The 25148-nt window shown below is 41.9% G+C and overlaps 1 protein-coding gene across 1 annotated transcript in view; it reads left to right on the forward strand.

Annotated features, from left to right (window-relative positions):
• The first annotated feature begins 9719 nt into the window (after positions 1 to 9719).
• NYAP2 (neuronal tyrosine-phosphorylated phosphoinositide-3-kinase adaptor 2) overlaps positions 9720 to 25148 on the forward strand; it is a 129167-nt gene continuing 113738 nt past the window's right edge. Inside the window, exon 1 of the mRNA XM_088669903.1 lies at positions 9720 to 9925. Coding sequence (XP_088526029.1) covers positions 9720 to 9925 — 206 coding nt within the window. The remainder of the gene's footprint in view (positions 9926 to 25148) is intronic.

Here is a 25148-nt window from a genome sequence, read left to right on the forward strand (position 1 = left end):
TTTCGAGAGGAAAACTCAACAAGACTAATGAATGTGATATAGTTAAAAAGACTAGCAAGAATGCAATATTTTATTTTTTAAAAATAGTTCTTGGATGTCTCAGTATCAGTTAAGTGAAGGACACATTTGTGACTCATTCTATTTTAAGCAAAATATAAATGCCCTTCCCACCTCCCAAACTCTGTAAGAGCAAAATATGGTATCAATATGGTATAGTTAGAGTTCTGAACTAGGACCTGGGAGAGCAAGGTTTAAATTGTCACTCAGCTATAAAGTTCACTGGGTGACCTTGGGCCAATCACAGTCTTTCAGCCTAATCTGCGTCACAGGGTTGTTTTGAAGATAAAATGAGGAGCGGGAGAACACTGCAGGCTTCCCTGAGCTCCTTGGACATGGGAGGCATGGGACATGGGGCATAAATGTAATAATAAATAGATTACGATGTTCAGGGTCTGTTTCCTCTATCATAGGCCTCTCAGGGATTGCTAAAATGGAATGCATGACGGCCGATATATTTGAAGCCCATATTAATTTCCAGGGCCTGTCAGTCCCCTTTTCCTGTGTTGTGGACTCCATAGGAAAACCATTGCCACCATTCTATATAGAGCTGATGCACGCACAATTCCCATGGATCAGTCCAGTAACCTCAGTGACCAATTAGCCCAATGCAGTGACTATATGAATGATTTTGAAGGCACCAGGACATCTCTAACTGCTGCAGAATTGGGCAGCCCACTTGCCATTTGTGATAGGGCATATAGTTGAATGTGAGTGCATGCTACTTGCCTCTGTTTTAGACTTATGGTTATATGAAATAAGAATTGGACTATGTTCCTAAGAATGCCTTGAATTCTCTTAAAGGTTAGATTAAAATTATAGTATTTGTGTGGAAATGAAAGGGGGGGAGCAAAGTGAGGTCCACTATCAAGGGGTAGTATTATGCTATCTTTAAGATGACTTTAAACTGTGGTTGAGTGTATAATCACTGTTTTTAGCCTTGAGCTGCTCCAGCTTTGGTGGAATGTATGTCCAACGATCACTGACCAGTCTTTCATATATCTGGAGTATATAATTACAGATGAAAAGGACAGGGGGACAATGTAAATAAATAAAAGGGGAAAGCACTCCTACTCCGGGGAAAAACCAGTTCAGGGTCATGATTAATGTTTTGTGTTTTTCTACCATGATATATCCGCAATTCACTGGAGTCAGAAAAGAAATACCCCAACACGACAAAGTATATGAAAACCATTCAGATGATCTGAGTAACACATATCAGCTGTCTGGAGGGGCGAGAAGGAGAGAATGTACTAAATCTAAACCATCTCATCCTCCCAAAGCCTATTTCACAAATAAGTACGTATAGCCATTTGGCAGTGGAGGTTTAGGACCAGAGTTTTCCTTGTCCTAGAGGAGCTACCTTCCCAGGCTGATGAGCCCCATCTGCCCCTCATTTCCCTCCACAGGACGTGCAGAAACCGTCTTCTTGATTGTCGGGCCCACTATTGATCTTGTCTGCTCAATCTTCTGGAGCCTGTCTGCAGGGGAAGTCCCTAACTCACTGGGGGTTTGGGAACCATCGGTTACCCTCACCTGGTTTAGCTGGGCAATAAAAACCATTTCCTGGTTTCTGGCCACTGTCACCTGCTGACAGCTTTTAGGAACCACAGGTGAGAGCTGAGTGCAGAGTGGGGACCAAAGGTGGACATGACTAAACCCCCAGAGGTGCATTCCAGTGTCTCTTAAGACAGATGGATGCCAACAGCACTTCATCTTAAACCACAGGTCATACAAAGTTTTGCTTTGTTGAATGAATTGTGAAATCAGGCTGCAGATTTGAGTACCAAGCAACTGTTTACATCTAGTCCAGAATGGAAGTTTAATTCTTCATTTGAACTAATCCTGGCTGCACCACGCTATAGTCCTTGAGGTGCCAGGCCTTACTTCTGTGTCATTGGGTACCATCACAGCTAGAATAACAGCGCTGAGTTTTATACAATTAAATTTGCCCACCACAACCATTTATTTTGAGAAGTGTCAATCAATGGTCAGGTCTTCCTTGCTTTCTTATTAATTGCCATATTTGACGCTGAAGATTTTCCTCCAGTTTGGATTCACTGGGTTGGATGAATTCCCCAGATCTGGGTTCTTTTTAGGGGCATTCACACATTACATCCAATGAGGGTACCATCCATGTACACTAACAATTGAGGTGTACCCTCATACCATTATTCACATGTAACATTTAAAAAGTTTAAAATCTGTGTACCTGTCTACAAAATAGGTGAGCAGTAGAAATTAACAAGCGTATACTCTTCCACACAAACATTTCTACATGTGCAGAGATAGCTCGTACCTGTGTTCATTGTAACATGTGAAGAAGCCTTTTTTTTATTCTCTGCAATGCTATGTCTTGACTTGCTTGCCTGAGTCACAGTGCATTGTTTTGTGGATAGCACAGGCTGAATTATAGAACCTTAGTGATAGCCAGAGAACTCTGCCTTGAATAGCAGGGATTTGGATTAGGTGGTTGGTCCCCAGGACTCTGAATCAGTGAACAGAAACTAAATATTTCTTTAGAGAGAGAGAGATGAACTTTGCAGGAGGGCATAAAACCGCCCTGCTGTGTTTCAAATATCCCTGCTGCCAAATCGCACATTATACAGATATGCATTCCAAATAGGGGGAGGTCTATTCACTCATGCAGTGGGAGCAGGTGGTGGGAGGTTGTTTTGATGAGGTTAAAAAGCTCCTCCTACCTTTCCCCCCAAGCAGCAGCCTAATCTGCGTCAGCAGTAATTGTGAGCCTTGCACGGCTTTTTACAGTGAGGGTGAGTGCAAGCGATTCATCAATATGAGGTATCAAACTGAGACTTAGATGTTCCCTCTAAGTGGTTGCTCATTTCCTGGAGCCATAACATGGGCTAAAGGTTAACTTGCCCATTCTCTGTGGAGGGACTTTTTTTTTTTGGAAAAAAAATATTTCTTTCTTTTTTTGAGTAGGAGGGGGAGAAGAATGGAGCAGTGCTGTGCCGTGCCGTGTCCTACCTAGAGAGCCTGAATTTGTGCAGATCCCTCCTACACTCCCGCCCCCCCCAAAAAAAAACTGGATTATTTTGCTAATCAGACTTCAGTGCAGCGAAGATAAAAGGGGGAGAATCTGTTGCCTAGATAGGAAGCTTTAATGAGCAGCTGCGCCCCTGGGGACGGCAAGCTGAAGTCGAAGGCGGCTGCTTTCCGGTCTCTTGTCATTTCTTCACTTGCTCCTTCGCCTCCTTTTTCTCCAATGGGCCTAAGCAAACGGGAACTGTCCAGGGTGCTAGAATGCTGGCTGCTTTGATGCTGAACGCAAGCGGATTGCAGAAAAAGAGGAGCTCCAGATTACTGCTCATTGCCGAAGGTAGGCTTGCTCTTTGTTTGAGAATCCCTGATTAATCAGCAACAGCATCAACAGAGAGGGAGAGCGAGCGAGCGAGAGAGCCTGCCTGTAGTCACCGGGCGAGCGTGAGAGAGACTGTTTCAAACCTTCGCTGTCTCGGTGGCAATGAGAGAAAGGAGAGAGCATCTTTTTCTGTTGCAAGAAGCCATTTGGATAGGATGTTTTCTATCCCTCCTTGTCTTTTCTTTTGGTCTCCACAGCATCCACTCCAATGAGGCACCTTAGCCACCTCTCTGCCACTGCATATGCTGGTGTTGTAATCTTCTGTGTGGTGAAGTGGGCAAAAAAAATCCTCCCATTTCTTTCCTGCTGGACTTCAAAGCAGGGTGCCGTTGATGCCCCCCTGAAACCTTTGCTGTTATTTCTCTCAATGTGGATTTAAGATGCCAGATCCCCTCTTTCCCCCCAGCCCCACTGCATTTTTGAAAGTCAAACTTTAAAAAGGCTATTTTAATCCCATGCCGAGAAGATCGCTCTTTTATTTTTAATGCAACACGCTGACTTCTAGAGATGCAGAATGCTACAATCTGGAAATGTTTGCCAAGAAGATCTCAAGCACTTTAATTGAAGAAAAACTGAGCCAATCTGCAAAATCTGTTTTTATGGTGCTGAAATATCCCTTCAGACTGCACTGAGATAAACCACAGGAAAGGGCTTTTACAGACAAAAGTCACCTTTAATTATTGCACTTAGCAGTCCCCCGAGGACTTTAATCTTGGTATGTACATGGTTTGTTTTGTTTTTTTTAAAAAAGAATATCTAAGCATGCTAATGAAATACAGTGCTTATCTATATTTATATATCACTATATCACTTATCAGAGAGGCATATTGGCAGAAATGGAATGATTTACAACCCTGAAATATCTAAGCAAGAACTTTGTCTGTTTGGGGAGACATTAATCAAACCACAGCAAAACCAAATAATGTGTAATGTATTTGGGATTATTTATTGTTCTTCTACACATTAGGTGCCTGATAATAAGAACATTTGGTGTCTGGAGTTTTCATTTGTAAAGGCAGTATTAAATTATTAAAAGGTTGCTAGCTATTTTTCTGACGTATTAATTGATATAATACCTAACAGCTGTGTTAGTTACTTATTAGGCACGCCACACCATTAATATTTCACAACATTTCAAATATGTTTCCCTTAGCCAAAAGATCTTCACTTTATTTTGCCCTCCCCACAATACACGCCTTGAAGAACATGGAAAACAATTTAGTTAAGCAGAAAGCAAATAAGTATTTCTCCTAAATTAAAAGACCTATTGTCCTGGTAGTGTTGGGATAATCTTAATCTCCTAATTATAGGTAGTGCTGGCTGTTGGCTATCCAGTTACATGCTACTTGCTTTTTAGGAAATTGTACATTTTGGGATCACAACACATATGTGAAGGACTTCTGGTTGACAAGTAAACAACAACAGTAGTACTCCACATTCTAGAGGCTTTGAGGAGTGCAATCACAAGGAAGGGGAGATCTATCCTTTGTGCACATTTATTGGGTTTGTAAAGCTCTTTATTTCTGACAAAGAGACATAATATAAACACACCTTCTTGGAAGCATTGTTTTATTTCAGGTATGCAATGCATTTTTTCCTCATTCTTTTGAAGGAGCTCCTTTTAACCATTTGTGTTATTAAAAGAGAGATCCTTTTGCAGTTGGCATAATTCCCATTTACAACAAGGGTAGCCAGCGACAGAATAGAAAGTTTCTGGATAAACCTGGTTGAGTATGTCAGAAGAGTTGATTCTTGCAAACTTTGCACTATGAGTAGCACTGCAATCTGCCTTTGTGCTTTTGAAGAAGCCTAATGCCAGGAGTGCCTGGTCCATGGGGTCACGAAGAGTCGGATACGACTAAACGACTAAGCAAGAACAACAACAAATGCTTTATTCCCTGTATGTGGGCCATGTGGAATTGGAAAACATTTCCTTTAAATGAATAAAAAAATCAAGTCTGCTTAAAAATTGACAAGGCAGCAGCCAGACATGTATATGAGAGCTTCATTGACAATGTGCCTAGCAAAGAAATAATTTGTCTTCTGGAAGCCATTTCATAAAAGACAGCAACTCTGAAGAAGTGGGGGTGGGAACCCAGTGTATAGCATACCAGTGCCATTAGCTCTTTAACAGTGGTGCTGTAGTCAGCAGTCTGCTAGATATTGAATGTGGCCTAGCTTCTTTGCACTTACTGTCTTGTAAGCAATTCAAGAAGCGCAGAATGAAAGCAGAGCCCAAACACTACAAGTGGTACTCCATATAACATCTGTGGTGAGAAGAGTGTACTTCAGATGAGCTAATTGTTATGTTGCAAAATGCAAGTGAACATTCAAGGAGAGGGATGGTATACCAGTGGGGTATGTGCCCAACTCTTTTTTAATTCTTCTGCCTATCTGAAAAGAAATCAATTGGCACTTAAAAATGTGATATGTAGCTATTAAACTGATAGAAAATGGTTGTGGGTTTCTTTTTTATATATATATCAATGAACTATGGAAGGCACTCATTATCTTTATTTTAACAACTTGTTCCATTTGATGGTCCACATTTTATTTCTCCTACAGCACAGCATTTTTTTTTTTTACGGCTCAAATCACACATGCAAATTGCAGAGTGAGAAACACTTGAAATGCAAGCAATGCAGTAGCAGCTTCATGTGGCAAGCAGTATTCATTGTTAGGTTTCATTGTAGAAGAGCGAGGCTTCAGAAACACCAGAAGTGAATGTTTGCAGTAGTGCGGTGAAAATTGCCAGACCTTGTGTAGGGACCTGCTTTGCACAAATGAGTTGCATACTGCAATGTGCATGTGTTCATTGAGTTTTAGGGTCAATTCAGATATTCAGTACCACCCCCCTGGCACTGTAGTCTCTTCAGAACGCAGCCAAACTTGGGGGATCCTTTCACACACAGGAGCGCTGTTGCACACACTACTTTCACATTCTTGAAAGGGCTTCCTTGTGCAGTTCAGTAGGTGGGAAATCTCTGGGTTTCCATTCCTATGGATATGTAGAATTTTCCATGCCACTGAAATGAATGGGGAAGCCTTCGCATGTTAGAACTTCATATTCATGCGGGGTCAAAGTCCAGCTCACTTATCTAACTCATAGCTGCCAAGTTTTCCCATTTCTCACGAGGAAGCCTATTCAGCATAAGGGAATTTCCCTTAAAAAAAGGGAGAACTTGGCAGCTATGATCTAACTGTGTGCACATGCAACATCAGGCTTCTTAACATCCACCTGATCAGATGATCTGCTAAAATCCCAATTATCTATATGAGGAAATAAGGGATGGGAAGACAAAATCCATCCTCTTGCTTTCCCTCTTTTCCAACGAGCAGTTCAAGCCAGGTATTGCTGATTATCTGGACAAAATCTCATCCATACTGCAGCCCACTGGAGGACAAGATCAGGGACGGTGCACGCAGAGCCTCTTAATGTAGCCCTAGCTCGATGGGGACATGTGACTTTAGTTGCTCGAACATTATGATGTATTCTGCTGTTGTTTTTACTTTGCTAGATGAACCTTACCTCTGCCGTAAAAAAAAGTCACAGATACTTGATTCCCTCATTCCTGAATTGCAAACTCAATTAATAATTTATGCTCATTTACAGAAATTGCATGAGAATGATTATAACGATATTTCAGTTAGTCATGAGAGTTCTTGGGCGGAATGTTATTCACTGAGCTGATTCACCTTGCCATAAACTGAACAAACGGGCAGGAACAGTAAACTTTTAAAAATACATGTATTCTCTGGTGCACTTCACTTCTTCCCTGCTGATAACTGATTGCAGGGGTGAAGGTATCTCCTACTATCCTGCAACTGATTCTTGACTCTAGCTGTGAGAGGAAGATAAAGTAGTGGAAATTTTAAACCATGCTGTGCTTTATAGACGGTGATGACCTTCCTAGTCTATAGACACTGTTGGCTGTCACTGTCATAAATGCTCCAGACTTTCCCCCCAAATGATCAAACCCCAGGGAAGTTGTCTAAGCAGTGTGCTTATTCCTTATATCCCATTCCCACATGTTCTGTGCCGATGAGATGATCAGGCAGCAATCAGATTCGGGTGAGAGGTGCCACCAAAATTGTAGCTGAAACAGAACTATTCAGAAACAAGAGGGGTATCAATTTTTAAAAAAAACAAAACTAAGTATGCAGAACCCTCCCTCCAACAGCCCAATAAGGATTGGAATAGCTCAGCAATCTCAGAATGTAGAGTGACAGCCAGGAGAGTAGCATGGTGGGGTGTGGGGTGGAGAGACTAGGCAGCTGGAACCCTGAACAGGAACATTGTTTTTTATAATGACAACATTTTGTTGCAGGTTCCACTTGCATACAATAGTACAAAGCCTACATAAGACCAAATACAACAGCACACACAACAACAACAACAACAACAACAACAACAACAACAACAACACATCTAACATATAAAATTCAGAAACATCCAATAAATGCAGCCTATATGGCAGCTGGGTAACCTAAGAAAGCAAGGTATGAACCCTGGTTCAAATTTCATGAAAAAGTGATATATGAAGGTTCTGCATGGTTGATTGATTCATTATAGGTATAGACACAACTTGAGAAAAAATACATTAAAAATTGAATGATGATCATGAAGATCCGAGGGGCACCTGGTATTTATAACCAGTTGATTTGCAGCCTCATTTCTAAACACAATATTATTGGTTTTGTTATGGTTGACCCCCTTGATCCAATACTACCATATTTTCCTCAAACTCTCCTTCTAAGAGATCAAACAGCCCAACTCAAACTGATGTTCCTGGATTTTAGCTGATTTGGTCCCTATTAACATCTGCACGTATAGATCCAGTGTTTCCCCATTTTCATCCCCACTGCAAGGCCAGAGAAAGTTCCTGTGAAATTCTGTATCGTGGCAGAATTTTCATTTTTCATGTTGAGGTGTCACAATGAATTTCATCATTTCAGAAGGGGGTGGGGAAGATGACCAAGTAGGAAAATAGACCCCCGTTACATGGTTAGACTATATCACCAGTTTAAAGGCAATTTAGAGATCTCTCTGCAGGAGTGGAAGGTACTTCCTTAGTGTGGAGGAGTAGGCATAGTCACCCTATCTGTAGTCCCCTATGTCATCCAAGAGGCTTGTGGAATCAGTTTTTCAAAGGTAGTGCAGGGTACTGAAGACGGGAGAAAACTGGAATAAACAAAACACTCTTTGTATGAGTAGACTTGCCTTCCACTTGTTCAGTGTATTATTTGGATCCAAGTCTTTGCCGTTGCAAATTCTGAGAATGATGCTGATATTAACTCATAAGAAAATTTGGGTCTAAGACAGTCATGAGCATCGGCAAGAATTTTTCAAGGGGTGTGAATCAAGTAAATGACTGAAAGATGTGAGCAGGCTATTTCCACCATATCCAGACCTCATGTCTGTTGCACTTGCTTGAAATTCATTCATACAGAGGTTGCACAATGTTTTCCCAGTGTTTAAAATCAAATACGATAATAAATGAATGTAATGAGAACTGCAAATAATCTTCACGTGCCAATGTCATTGTTAAGAGCCTTTGGGGATTATTAGGTCGGCTTTCTGTTCTTCCTTCTGAAGCCCCAGCTTGCTTTTTTTCCTGCCCTGAAGAGTATTTAGAGCCTTGTGCATATCACATGGGAAACCACTGGAGTAAAGATGATCCAATGAATCTGAATGCACGTATGGATCTAGTGCAAACACATCCCTGGCAGCCAAGATCCATGCATTAATCCTCCTGCAAAACCATGAAAAACAGTGTCAGGCAAAATTAATGTGCCTAAGGTGACAACAAAAAAGCCATGCTTGCTCTAAATTTAGGTCTACTTCAAAAATATCTGAAAAGCAAATTTTGAAATCCAAAGTAGGGCAGTGCAAAAAAGTGAGCAGGTCTTTGAGGTTGTCATTACTCTTCATCAGGCTGAATGTTAAACAAAGTAATTTGTTCCTGGTCTTAAGATGAAGCATTGGAGGAGATAGCAGACTGAAGTAGGCTATGTTCACCTAGTTGCTAGGAAGGTTTCGTATTTCAACTAGGACTCCCGGGATGAAAAGAAACACAGTGGCTGATCACCCGTTTTTTTAAAAAATATAAAATTCAGCAGTCACCCAGATCTTTCTTCAGGTTTAAGTAAAATGACATTGGAGAAAGTTGATCTTAAAAATAGCTAGAAAGCAAAAAATGATTTATCTGTATGGACTTCTTTTCCCTCTTTGTCAACCTACAGGAAGTATTTTCCTCCATTTATTGTCTCCAACAAGATGATGAGTTCTAATCAGGAGGAAGTCACTTTGGGCACTTTCCTCCAGTATATTGAAGATATGGGCATGAAGGCCTATGATGGTTTGGTTATACAGAATGCATCTGACATTGCTCGAGAGAACGATCGGATGAGGAATGAAACGAACCTGGCTTACTTGAAAGAAAAGAATGAAAAACGTCGGAAACAAGAAGAAGCAATAAAACGGTAACTATATGGTTTTTGTTAAAAATCAGGGTTGATTGAGAAAGAGTAAACAGGTCCCTTCAAAACCTGAAATGTTGGTTACAGATTAAAAGATTGTCTCCACTTGTTGAGGGTTGACATGGCTATTTCAAGGAAGTGATGTTGGTTTTGGAGGTCGATGAGACTGGTAGCCTAATGGAACAGCGATAGCTCTGTTACGATATAATGTTATGTTGTTGAAGATAATATATAGTCCACTTCCCGGCAGATTGTCCAAGCTGTGTTACCCGTCCCATTGCATGACATGGGAGAAAGGAAGAGGGGATCCTGTCCCTCACTGCACTGCCTTCAGGAGAGTGGCAGATGAGAACTTGCACATACACCATGGCTTAAAACAGGACCTACCTGACAAGGCTTTCAGCTGCATGTATAAAAAAGAGGGGATCCTTTGGATGGCTATGTCTGAGGGAGTTTGCAAAGACAAGGGTCACTTGTTCTAGCCAGAAATGACAGAAGGAGAACCTGGATTTCAAGCACTGGTTTGCATTCTGGATTTCAGAGTTCGGCTGTTTGAATGTGGATACGAGAACCACAAGTACAGCCATGGATTTCCCCTGTAGCTTCCCATTCTACTGCTTTCACAGCTGCATGAAGCATGCCACTTTAAGAGGTAAACCATGGCTTGCCTCATGAGCTGCAATGGGGAACACAACAGAAAAGGCCTCAGCTTCTCCATACCATATATCTATATCAATGTCTATGTATCATCTATATCTATATATCTTTTAAAAAACTAATCAAATGAATATTGGATTACACTGAATGTATATTTCTTGGAAGAGAGGTGGGGAGAAGGTAGCATTTATATAACAAGTGATAGATAGATGAGAGAGAGAGAGAGAGTTGGAGAGAGTTGTGCTAATGGAATATGTTAATAACAAAACACCAGTGGTTCCTTTCTTTGATTCTATGAGGTAATCATGCATTGTTAAAAGTGTCCAGGAAAAACATATCATGACCATTGAAATAGATCTTTGACTGTTAGTTGTTTACTAAATTGCCACCCTAGTCTTCTCAATCCTAGCAATATTCTAGGGAAGTTTTCACTGAAGGACATCCATGTAGCATGCCAGGATCCAAGAAACAGCTCGCTACACTGTGTAGCCACTAAAGCATTCATTATGTGTTAGCATATGAAGGGGAACAGCAGGAATGACAATGCCAGCTCTGCCCTCTGATGACCATGCTTGCTGTCCTCTGATTCATGGAGGGTGACCTTGGGAAGTGGGAAACTTCCTATACCCACAGAGGCTTCCTGCATGTTTGAGAACCAGAGTGGAGAACTGCAGGCCCAGGAGCCAAATTCAGTCCTCCAAGCCTGTCTGGCACTCAAGATTATCCCCAGACAGTACCCCATTTGCAGCCACACTCTTCACTAGTCCTACTTCACACATCCTCCCCCCCCCCCCGGACTGGAATGTGCTCTTGAATTTTGATAGTGTTTTTTCCTTGCTTGAATGCAGAACAGAGAGGGATGTGTGAGTGGGTGTAGAAACTAGCCTACTCTACAAAGGCAAAGTTTGAATTAATTGTAATGCCCACGTTTGCCTCTGGCCCCACCCACCCCCAGTATGTGGGGGTGCCCAGAAAAGTTGACCAGAAAATAAATGCAGCACCTGGGCTGGAAAAAGTTCTCTAGCCTTGCTCTAGAACCCTGATTTCTCAGGATTCTAAAATGTGCAAGGAGCTCCCATGAGCACAGGGACTACACGCTTCAGAAGAGCCATGAGAACAGTGAAAACAAAAGTGGAGCTGGTGGAGTCAGCCCCACAGCACCCCTCCTTCCTATCCATGATAAATTGGCACCTACTGGCAACATGGTCCATGTGGTTTCAAGTGACTTTTATGTGGCCCTTGTATTATGTGATGTTTTTCCTACGTATGTGGTCGTAGTCAGGTAGTGAATATTCTCAGAATGACAAACAGTAGAACGTGGTTGAAAATGTCATTGCTCCTGTCTATCCAGGAGCAAAAACTGGACCCAGGAGATGTTTCCCCAAAGTGTTTCTTCAGAGGGAATGTGATCCCCATCTTGAATAGGCTGGACATCTCTTCCCAGTTTGGCTTTCCCTTCTACCACTAGTACTTACATCTTGTCTAGATTTGCCATAGATATCACTGGTTGAGAGTTCTGAAGCCATGATATCCAAGCCCACTGATCAAGAATCTTCTTTCAAAGATCAACCCAGATTTTTCATATCCAAGCTATACAATAATTTTATTCCGAAATTGTTTTCATAGATGCAATTATATCCCCAGGCTGTAACTCATTGTATCAGAAACATGGAGATGATATGCAGATCATGCTAATTTTACACTTAAATCATCCACATCCTTCAGGCTTGTGACATATTTCCAAAATGGTCTTTAGTGCTGAAGACTTTGCCCATTATATATATATATATAATATTCCAGTTCTCACATTTACTGGGACTCCAGCCCAGGAAGAAATCTATTCTTTACAAGCACATTGGAGAGATTCACTCACTTGTTTTAATTATACTGAGGACATGTTTTTGAGTGCTTGATAGATTAGAAACAAAACAGTGAAACAGACTATCTATTAATCTCCAGACAGTGCTGTCTGGTGCCCCAGTATCATTGTTTCTTATCCAGCAGCCGTGTGAGAGAAAATTAGAAACCTATTCTTTGGTCGAAGAGAAGAGGAAGAATCTTAGAGAAGGTTTCAGTAGCATTTAGTAGCATTCCACTTAGGAAAAGCAAAAGGTATCTTCCCCTTCACATGCTTGATGGACTTCTATATTTACATATGCATGCTCATCACTTGAGGACTACAGCATCAATAAAGATCTGCAACTGTGAAACAGACATCGCACCTCCACATGTGCATGGGTGTCCTGTCACCTCACTTCACTTGAAGTGCAGTGTTTCAATGGGGTAATTAACGCTCACACACTGTCGGTGCCGGCATTTACCGAGCGATGTCCATGCATATATGAATTAGCCTTCAGTTGGTGAATTGAAGCGTGTGGTTTCCACAGATGGGCTTGCAACTGGTTGGTGAGCTTAGAGAGATACAAGTGATTATTTGTGAGTTGGATCCGAGCCCATGTTGACCTGATGAAGGCCAAGTAGGGTGGGGAAAATAATATGATGGCCTCCAAGTTCCAAGCGCAGATGAATGCCACTGATTTGCTAGATTTATCTCTGTCTGTTTTCCAACTGGAGTATGATACTGAGATGGTGCTTGTTTATAGCGTGGTTGAGCGGAGTGCCTTGGATAGGTCTGGAGCGTCATCACATCTGAAGCAGCAAGGCATTTGAAAGTGCTGGCCGGACACCTTTTGAGCTCTGCTGCAGCCAGCAAAAAAACCACTCCAAAAATATGGAGACAATATTGCTCTTTTATATGGAGTTTTAGAAGGATAATATAGGACTTGGTATTTTTTCACAGACTGGCTCCTCTAATGCATTGGTAGGCAAACTAAGGCCCGGGGGCCAGATCCGGCCCAATCCCCTTCTAAATCCGGCCCACGGAGGGTCCGGGAATCAGTGTGTTTTTACATGAGTAGAATGTGTCCTTTTCTTTAAAATGCATCTATGGGTTATTTGTGGGGCATAGGAAATTGTTCTTTTTTCTTTCTTTCTGTAAGGGGGAAGGAGTATAGAGAACCTCCCCCTAACATCAGGAGCAGCTCCTCCCCAAGCAGCCATGGAAGCGCAGGGTCTGAAGGGGTGAGTCAGGAAGCGGAGAGGGAGAGCCAGGGCTCCGGCAGCAGGGAAGAGCCCCTGCTCCACAGGCGGGAAGAGAGAGAGACGGAAAGGGGGGAGAGGGAAAAGACGGAGCGTAGACCCTTTCCCCCGGCAGTGGAATTAAGAAGGAGGAGAAAAGGGAGGAAATTCGCTGTCCCCAGGCTCTTATGTTGGTCCAAGGGGCGAAAAGGGGCAGTGCCGGATTCTGACACGGAATGAGAGGACATGAAACCGACAGCTCATCACACTGTAAATAATGTGTACCAATAAAGACTCTGAAAGGCAAGGTTGTGTAGAGTCGTTACTCAGGAGTAGCCGTAATAACCTCTGACACTTTCCCAAAATATACTCCGCCCCCCCCCCCAACAAGGTCTGAGGGACAGTGGACTAGCCCCCTGCTGAAAAAGTTTGCTGAACCCTGCTCTAATGTGTCTTCTTGTGTGTATGTAGGGGGAGAAATACTGATTTTTAAAGTAGAAACACAGGAAGGCTGATATCAGTAGCTGTAGTTCTGGAGAGTGATATGTATTACAGGGTGGTCTATGAATAAGATGGTAGGAAATATTTTCAACAATACATCATTTAATGCCAGACAAATTGCTATGCTTCAGGGCTTCTGATAGATATGTGTGTGTTTTATGTGCTGAACCATACAATAAATGTCTTGTATCTTAAACAGTTGTTAAAAAAATAACTGTTAAAAACGGTTGCAAAAAAATTCTAAGGCAATAAGAAGTATTACATACCTCTTGTGTAAAAAGAAAAAAGACCCCCAAAAAACCCCATTCACATCCATTGTATTGCACATTCTTCCCCTGGAGTAAAATGGAAGTGAGAATGACGCTTTCATGAATAGCAGTGGCATTAAGAATGATTTTGGCAGGATAGTTAATAGCAACAAAACAAAACTCATACCTCATATATCTTTCCTAATAAGTGAGTCTTAAGCTACCGTATTCCTTCTGAGTGTACTGATAAAGTCTTTGTCTCTTACTGGATGGAGTCAGCTGATGAATTTCTGACCTAATTTTAGTATAGCAGTCAGCGATTGTGCAAAGAATACCAGGTTAATGTGGTGATTAAGAGAATGAGATGAAATGATGACACAAACGTTTAGTATGACTGTGACTGTTTTGTGACCATTTTATTATTAGCCTTTTTTAAAAGAAGAAATCATTTCAAAAAACAATGTTATTTTAAAATATAACACAGCATTATTCATCCAACTTTACGATTCTGTGATCTGTGATCATGGATATTGTTAAAGTGCAAGACTGCTCATCACATTTCCTAGGAAGCATGGACCTACTTTCCTTATCATGGGTGGTCTGTGCATTCCTCTAGATGTCTATTGCCCACTGTTAAGAGATCACAGTACACCAATTGCTGGAGGGTTTACTTCTAGATACAAATGTAGGAGGGGTGGATATTTTTGGTTTACCTGTAGGCACTCGTGGTTTTAGACCTTTGCCTGCCAGCCCTTTCATAGTTGAAGCAGACATTCCGATAATTCACGTTGCTTTGAATTTAATGTTTCCATGTTTATGCTCTCCTAGCATCATCATCTCATGAAATACTTTTTTAAATGCATGGTAGTAAAACAGTGATGGGGAAACTCAGGCTCAGGGACCACATACCACCTTCTAGGTGCCTCTGTGTAGCCCTCAGTACTCTCCACAGGCCACACCCCTCACTGCTCCTGCCTTGTGCCCCAAATGTTTTTTGCCCGGCTGGCATATATGTCCTTGACCTCTGATAATGCCCCATTCTTGTCTGAATGGAGGATAGAAAGAGTTGTGTGTGGAAACTACTCTACTGTACAAACATAACATTTACATCCATTGCTCTGCCTACTTTTGCCTCGCCCACCACTGACATGAGGTCACCAGAAGGTTAGCCAGAAGTGAATGTAGTACACAGGCTGAAAAGGGTTCCCCATCCCTTCTGAAAAATACCCCCACTCTAAAATAGCTTATATATTAGGATCATTTAATACTGTTATTGGCAATAACAACGAAATCTGAATGAGCTTCTTGAGAATGAATGTGTTGTATGGCTACGGTGGCCAACATTGTTTTTGGCAAGATTGACATAATTCAAGCCCGCTCCAATGCACACTTATTTATTTATTTATTTATTTATTTATTGCATCAGAAGGTGAGGTGCTTTTTTGTATCTCCATAGAGAAAAGGGCAAGAGGCTTAGGGTAGAATCCTATGGTCTTGGGACAGCACCCTTGGGTGGTGTGGATTTTGAACAGGTAGAGCAGGAGGTCTGCTCATGGAGGTCTCCTAGTTGCAGCCAGAGGTACCTCCATGGCCATGATAAGAATACAGAAAGAGTCCTGCTGACCAGACCAAAGAGCCCTCCAATCCAGCATTCTGTTCTCACAGTGGACAACCAGATGCCCACAAGTAGGACCTCTGATTCCCAGCAACTGCTATTCCTTTATATCACTTCCACTGAGCACCTTCCAATTCCAGTGCACTTAATGGTGAAAGTCTTGCACGTCGTCATTTAGATGCAGCTCCAGCCTTAGTCCCATTCTGAGCACTGAAGTGCCACTGCATGCGGCTTTGTTTTGCTCATTCCTGGGAATAAGTAGACAGATGTTGCAAAGGAGGAGGAGCATGTCTGCTGTTTGCATTCTGTGCCAGAGCTAACAGAAATGGGCCAGCCAGGCAAGAGCAGAGCTAAGCTCTTGTAAAGAACAAGTAATTGTAATGAACAGCTGTCATCTCAACCCCTCATGATCTATGGCAAGCCACACACTGAAGACTAACCCTTCAGCAAATGTAAGCACATTTTTTCTTTTTTCTTTCCTTTAAGAAAACAACTCTCTTTCATATTCTTTTATGTATGCATTTATGTGTATGTTTAGCTTAGCTAGAGAGCTGGATCTAAAGCAGAAAAAGGGATGTGGGAGGGGGAGAGAGTGTGTGAAAGGGACAGACAGACAGACATAAGAAGGATCTTGCAGTGCCATCCAATGCTTGTTTACTTTGAAGTAAGTCCAATTGTGTTCAATGGGGCTTACTCAAGGAGAAGTGTAAATAGGCTTTCAGCCCCAGCGTGGGCTGAGTACCTTTGACATCTTTCACGGCTGCATGTGCAGCAAGACTTGATTTATTGCTCATACAAATTTTGTCTTAGCTGACAAAACACAATGCAATATTGGATTAGCAGCTCTCTCCTAAATGTATCTGCTTGGAAATGTGTGTCATTGACTTCAAGGAAGTCTTCCATTGACACAAAGCCCAGAATTCTACAAATGGGCACATTGAAGGGTTTGATGATTATTAACTCATCAAAGATAATTTGATTCCAATAATATTGTGGTAGTGTCGAGAAGACAGCACGATGTTGGCTACCCCTGCCATAGGCCAATAAAACAAAATAGAAAGGCACAGACCACTTTTATATTTTTGAAATTGCTACTGGCTAAGATTGTGCTCAGTGAACTTCATGCTTCAAATATGCTATGGGATTCATGCTTTGTCGATGACAACATGCTGTAGGTCAGTCCTCCAGGAAAACTATCCAACCCTGTGATCTGCCACAGTGGAAAATGTGTTTGGATGGCTTGCAATGACTGCTGCAAGAGTGCAATGTCATAACCTGTGGCTTTCAACTGGTGCTGCAAACGAAGGCTAGATATGAAGCTGGCATTGGTGCTATTGTGCACCAGTGACCAGGTCAAATCAAATGTGTAGCATATAAAAGAAAGGAGGTATGGTGGTGGTGGTGATGATGATGCAAGGACCAGGGATGATTTGGTTGTTTGATTACTCAACATCTCCAATGTGCTCATCTCCAATATTAGTTGATGGTAAGCTTTGATTGTGGACTTGGAGACAGCAAGCATCAGAGTAGAACAAACTGATTTCCTGCTTCTTATTAGTGCAAGGTAGATGCACCCAGTTATGAGTAGCCAAAGTTTCAAGGTGCTAAGGTAATCTAAACACTACGATAGTAAAAAAGCTGGGTATCACTGACAAAGGCAGATATATATCTGGGTCAAGATTATGTGGGTCAATGTCTTATTTAGTTGTTGCATTAATAAACATATGCTTCACATGGAATGTGATGCCAATTTTCCAGGACTGAATAATAGCCAGCTCTAATCAAAGGATTTGTGCCTATGGAAGGATGGAATCATGACGCAAATAGAATTGCTTTTCCCCCCATGATCTTTCTGGATAGTTGACATAGTGACTCCACTGCGTGCACAGTAAATACTGTAATGTACATGCCATTATCTCATGACCTTGCTATAGACAGGTTAATGTGGAGAAAGTGCCATCTACAGCTTTGCTACCCATTGTCAATGAAATGGTTTCAATAGAGATGCCCTCCAAATGCATTACGGCATATTTATAAATAATTGAGGTGAACTAGATAACAAATCCGCCTTTCCAAAAGCTTGCTATCCATATGGCTCCCCATATGCAAGGCAAAGAGAATGGTAACGGCAACAGAAATTTCGTCCCAATTATCATTTTTGAACATAAGAAGGGATCACACACAAAAACCCATTTAGATGGACCATTCAGAAGCCTGACTCTTGTGTTATTCCTTACAATTTTGAAACATCTGTTTTATACTGTTACAAAAGCTGGGTGCCATCCCCACTCTGCTGAATGGTAGTATGATACCAGGGGGTTCCAGGCAGTCACCTGGAGTTTGTGCTCTTTTGGAGAATAGAAGATGCTATGGAGACTGTCATGGCTTTAAGAAAGATTATTTCTTCACATGTGTCCACCTTCAGTCTGCCTGGAGGGAGTCTGGATCTTACAGCATGGTGATTTCAAGTGGGGCTTGTTCCCCACAGCAGTACAGTACTGGAGTCAAAGATGGATCTCAGCCTTTCTTCCCCCCTTCATTTTCCCAGCACACCTTGCTCTAAAGACTCTCTTTTCCTGTCACTTCAAACACACACCCCATCACCATGGCAACCTCTGTGTGCCCAGGCCCAAGATTCCTCTTAGATGGACCATCAACACCTTTTGTCATGTTAATGCCTCTATCCCAGGTGAGACACTATCCTAGCCTGTATTTTTCTACAGGCCTGCAATCTTCCCTTCAGTACTCCCAATAATCAAAATCCTACCATTTATTAATTTCTAAAGTTTAAGCTCCCCACCCCAATCTATATCAATATATCTATTGAAAGAGTAACCTAGATGACCAAGGAGGATAGCATGATCGGGAGGAGGGTTCTGACTGAGTCTGATGTACCAGTTTTGTATGTGCTGTGTTTTGTTTTTGTTTTCAGTATGGAGCAACAATCATATATTCTGCCCTTGCACCTCCTATCTGAAGGACAGCCCCAAAACAAATTCATCCTGTGATCTTCCCAGCCATGCATTTTACTTCATCTAATCCAGAAAGCTGGTAGCCCGATATTTTCCTTTAATACTCCTAAAGCAGAAATGACCTGGTAGAAACTTTGCTGCTGTCCTAGTACCTTTGTATAGAGCAATGCAATTAACACGGAGACATGGGCATTGCAAAATGTTCTTCATCTATCAGTCAGTGTCTAAAAATACACCATAGTTCCAGGGTCAATAGATGTTATTGCTACCTGTTATGAATCACTTTTTGGCCATAGTCCAGTCCTTCAGTGGGTTGATGCTGACATTACTACATGCAGCCTGGCTAAGCTTCTTAGGAGATTGAAGAGGTTGAGCAGGGTAGATAGAACTTTGCTGAGCAGATGTACAAAAAAAGGAGGGGCATATATGGACAGAACTCAATCAAGTGGGGTTCTGATCAAAGTATCGCCTCGCATTCTAGCTTCAGGGAGTTGACCTTTGCAAATTCTGATAAGAACTGACTTGGTTCTTACCACCCAGACAAATGTGTGGAGGAGTAGGATGCAGTTATCCTTCTCAAATAATGTGATGCAGTTCTCAAAGGGGGAAACAATGTACCAGAATGCATATAAAAATATGCATTGAGGATAAAATGTGACAGAAGTGCATATTTTCAAGAAAGAACATTAAAATATATCTTCAAATACAAAACAAAAAATACAGGCAACAGATGAAAGGAAACTAAGAAACCAAAAAAAGTGATAAGATAACTAAAGGTAAAGGGGCCCCTGACCATCAGGTCCAGTCGTGTCCGACTCGGGTTGCGGCGCTCATCTCGCTCTATAGGCCGAGGGAGCCGGCGTTTGTCTGCAGACAGCTTCCGGGTCATGTGGCCAGCATGACAAAGCTGCTTCTAGCGAACCAGAGCAGCACACGGAAATGCCGTTTACCTTCCCGCCAGAGCGGTCCCTATTTATCTACTTGCACTTTGATGTGCTTTCGAACTGCTAGGTGGGCAGGAGCTGGGACCGAGCAACGGGAGCTCACCCCGTTGCAGGGATTCGAACCGCCGACCTTCTGATCAGCAAGCCCTAGACTCTGTGGTTTAACCCACAGTGCCACCTGGGTCCCTCAGATAACTAAATCACCATAAAAGCCTGCTGAAAGGAGCAGGGTCTAAAATCAGCTTTCTATCTGTGATGAATAGGGCTGTCATACATCTGGATTTTCCCATACATTACTGGGATTTCAGAGGGAAAAAATGACATCGGGGGGGGGGGGGTTCTGGCAGGCAACAGTCCTGGATCTTAGACAAGTCAATTTTAAAAATTGCTCAACAATTTTTGGGGTATCCTGGTTTTTACCTTTTGAAATATGGCAACCCTGGTGGTGAATCTTGTAAATTTCACAAGCAAAGTAACCATCTGATTGCTCCATCATGTGGCCAAATTATCCTTAGTTGCTATAGGAGAGAATATTATTCAGATAACCAATCGACCTTGAATCCAGCTGTCACGTGTAATGAATTTAATGTACAAATATTGCCCCCCAGTGACAGGGCTTAAACCAGGAAGGAGGGTTTTTGAAAGAGGGAATCAAAAACAGACATCAAACATTTTAGTGTTGCAAAACATCTAGGTTCAAGGGTGTGCAGGATAATGTGAACTGAGGGATTTGGGGTCATTTGTTCTTAAAAACCTTTTTAAAGGATAGCAAACATTTCCTAATCCTACACAAATATTTTACCAAAGTAGTTCCCCCACCCCTTCTGAAACACTTAGATGAAATTTAATGGACACAGCCCTTTCTGAAACATACACATTATTAGAAATTATGCCTGCACTTTAATGGACTATTGTAATTTATAATGTTTCAAGATCTTTCTAAAACAGAAAAGCTACTATATACATATACCAGAGAAGCTTTATTATCTATTAAATTAAGTACATTCCCAGAAGGAATTAAATTTTATTGACAGACTCAGACTGAAGAAAGAATCTTGACTGCTGACCAATTACATTCTGAGTTCACTAAAGGGGTTGAATCTCATTAATAAAGGAATACTCTGAGCAAAATGGCACCATCCATTTGTTGCGTGCATCAGCAAAGCCTGCTCTGGTTAGTTTTCTGTGCTGAATGTTGATCTTCTGCCTTCAGAAATGCCATAGTGGTTCTCGACAAACACTTTCATTATTCGTGACTTGTATTGTAAAGGTTAGGGGAAAGGGTGGCATTACCCAAGGGAATGATATTAATGAAAAGGACAGGTGCAAAGGACTATGAACTTCCACAGTCCTCAGCATCTGCCTGCAGTGACACCAGTCCATGAATATACTTCACAACAACAATGAAATTGGTTGCTAATATTTTCTATAGCTGGCAGAACATATTTCATACACACACATGCAAATTCGGGGAATAGTTCAATATTGAGGTGTTGTTAGATTTGTGTTTGTTTTTAGCAAAACGTAAACCAGGGATGTGGAACCTCAGGCACAGGGCCCAAATTTGGCTATCTGGATCTTTGAATGAACAAATGAATCAATCAATCAATCAATCAATCAATTTATTACGGTCACAGACCAGAAATTATCCAGGTCTTTGTATCTGAACTTTGGGACTCTCCCCAAGCCATGCTTCCTTTCCAGGCACCATTCCCTTGGCAAGACCACATCCCTCACTAGCCCTTCTTCAAATGCTTTTGCCTGGTTGGATATAATGCCTTTTGCTTGCATGGATGGAGCTGGGTGGGTGGGCGACCTTCTGATTTTTGTATGTCTGGAATGTAGCCTACAAAACAAAGGTAAGAATCTCATTGCTCTATCCACTTTTCTGCTCTAGCCCCATCCACTATTAGACTGTGGCCCCTGGAAAGCCGCTTTGTTACTTATCTGTTTCCACCTGATGTGTACATGTTTTTATATTTAACAAAAATTCATTAAAAAGTTTGCTTTAAAAAAAAAAAAGTCACCCAGGAGGGAATGTGGACCACAGGCTAGAAAAAGTTGCCCAACCTGATGCATATATTTATTTTATGGAACACTTTAGTTCCAGGGTTTGGTGTTCATAACTTTACAGAAAAGGCAGTGTTGATTTTCTTATATGAAATACGGTCTTAATTCTAAGTGCCTCAAAGAGGTTGAATAAATTCAACATCTAATGGGTTGTATCCGAAGTAGTGTTAAGTAGCTTATTCCATCAGCGAAAGGATCACCCTTGTGCAATGGAAATTGCACCTCCACATACCTTCAAAATCTGTTCTGCCCCCCCCCCCCATGCTCTGAATGTGGGGAGGGTGTGGGGTGCACACATGGGAAAGAGAGGAGAAAGTTCTGCTGTGTGTAAATCTTTGCCCAATAGCTAAATGGAGCTTCCATGTTTAACAGCATATGGCCAAGATTACTTGAATTACACAGGAGAGTCCTGTGTTTGTCCTGCTGTCTCTCTAGAGCAGACCCTCCAAGTGTCCCTATTTTCCAGGGTTGTCCCTGACTTAGAGAAGCTGTCTCAGCTTCTGATTTGATCACTGAATGTCCCACCTTTCCTTAGGATATCCCTGTTTTCATTGGAGAAATTTTGGAGGGTATGCTAGATGGTATGGGCAAACTAGGAGGTAGAAAAAAAGACTTGGATTTTTTGCAGAGCTATCTTATTCCAGTTATAGGTAAGCTGATGAAAGCATCTGTCTCGGGAACAAGGTGAAGTTGTGGACTGGAGAGCCAAGATGAGGTCAATTCTAGAAGCAGATGAGGTGGAAACTGCAAGGAGAGATGCATGTAGCAAGGCTCAAAGGCATGAGGAGCCGGCAGAAGGGGCGCAAAGTCTAAAGAGCAAAGCAGGAATAGGGAGGGACAAAGCAAGAGTCTGCTTTTGCCCATGTGAGATGTGCAGATGTCTGGCCTCTGGCAGCAGAGAATGGATAAAAAGAGGCCATAATGTTACTGATTATTACTCTTTGTGGGATCACGAAGAGTCGGACACGACTAAACGACTAAACAACAACAACAACAACAACAACAACAACAATGTTACTGATTACCAGCAATTAAGTAGGGTTGGCTAGGCTTAGGGTAAGATGAGTAATCAGACCTGTCCCCTTGCTGTCTGAATCCTTGGCCCTAGTTCAACTGCTAGAGCCTCCATTGGAAGCTGCCTCACAGGGACTCACAATACAGTGAACTGTGAGTTGTTCACATAGTAAATGCTTTGTGTTTACAAAGCTGAAATCTGCAAACAGGAAGTGGAAGTTTGTACAGACAGTGACCATTTTAGGCATGTCCAAATGGTGTGCTATTGACCCGGAAGAAGGAAGAATGGGAGGAGGGCAAAATGGGGTGTAATGCATACCTGCCAAGTTGCTGTCTGAGAAATAAGGGACCGGGTCGGAAGTAGCAGACCGGAAGTAGCGCTGCTGCCATTTTGGAACTGGGCGGAGCATGCTCAGAAGTGACTTTTGATGCTGCTTTGCCCAGTTCCAAAATGGCCGCCTCGCCAGAATAAACCAGGGAAAAACAAAAAAATCCGTTTTTTTCAGCTAAGAACAGCTGGAAAAACGGGGATTTCCCGGAGTATACGGGAGACTTGGCAGCTATGGTGTAATGATGCCAGGGTGGGCTGGAACAGGGTGGGGCATGCTTATACGCACTCAGCCAACATGTGCGGGGGCCAGGAACATAGCCCCCATGCGAAATGGCTGAAAATGGGAGTGACTGGTTGCACAGATTAAAAAAACAGTCAAACTTTGGTGGCTTAAGAGATCTACTCCTGGACTAGAGGGACTTTGCTCTGATTCAGCAGTCAGTTCACACATTCTTAAAAAGCACTTGCAGAATGGAGGCAGATCCACCTGTTTAGTTTAATTTTCATTTTGGCACAACTTAAATTATCAGGGAAACTTCATGTAAGGTGCAGTGTAGCTGGATGAAACATTCTTGTGGGTTGAAATTGCAAATTTCAATACAAAAGCTGAACCTTGTGAAAATTTGGCTCACAAATAAAACTTAAGTGGTAAATGCATACCGTATATAGAAACATTATATGTTGCCCTTCCTCTTTTGGCGTATTGGACTTTCTGATTATAGAGGGATTATTTCCTTCCCATCCACACCAAAGCTGACAAATAACTCTGCTAGTAACTGAACCAGGGCTAGTCAACATACTGCTCTCCAGCTATTGGACTACAACTCTCATCAGCTCAGCCATCAGGGTCAGTGTTAGGGATGCTGGAAGTTGGAGCCCATCAATGTTTTGAAGGGACCATGTTTGCTACCCATGAACTAAGCTGACCTATCTCAAACTATCAGCAGTGCCCGGCCATATCAGATTACAGAGTTTTAATATGAATATTTCCAATAGTTTGTAGAAATATTTCAGTATCCTGGTAATCCAATCAAACAAGCTATCATCTAACTGAGATTATACTTGCCTATCCATATATAGATATATATCTTATTGCAAATGCCTCAGATAAAAATTCTGTCCTAAAGTTCATCTTTTTACTGAAATACAACATCTGCCAAGGGGTATTTACCTGTCGCCAGTCAAGTAGATGTATGAAATGATATGAAAATATTAATGTTGCTCCCCACCCCCAATTTTTTTTTTTTTTTACTGGATTACCTTTCCGTATGATTGGACTGGCAAACCATAGATTGTAAAAGTGGCGTAAAAAATAACTGTAAAATGTATTACTTCACAAAGTGGCCTTTTCCATCAAATGCTTTTCTGTTCTAATTTGACTTGAGATCCCAAGTGAAGTAATTTGAAAGTGTCAACGCAATTCCCTCTGGAAAGTTACCCTCAGATTAAAAATAATCTAATTTTAAAATTTAGTGTCGAGAGTGATTTTCTCCGCTGAATCTATTAACAAAGGCAGGATCATTTGTGTCACACACATGAGTAAGGCATATTGAGTCAGGGAAGGTGCTAATTGCTCGTGAGTAGTGAGTAGTGAGTAGGACCCAGGTGGCGCTGTGGTTAAACCACAGAGCCTAGGGCTTGCTGATCAGAAGGTTGGCGGTTCGAATCCCTGTAACGGGGTGAGCTCCCGTTGCTTGGTCCCAGCTCCTGCCAACCTAGCAGTTCGAAAGCATGTCAAAGTGCAAGTAGATAAATAGGAACCGCTACAGCGGGAAGGTAAACGGCATTTCCATGTG

The sequence above is a fragment of the Zootoca vivipara genome, chromosome 5 (genome assembly GCF_965207765.1).
Source record: "Zootoca vivipara chromosome 5, rZooViv2.hap1.1, whole genome shotgun sequence".
Taxonomy (NCBI): Eukaryota; Metazoa; Chordata; class Lepidosauria; order Squamata; family Lacertidae; genus Zootoca; species Zootoca vivipara.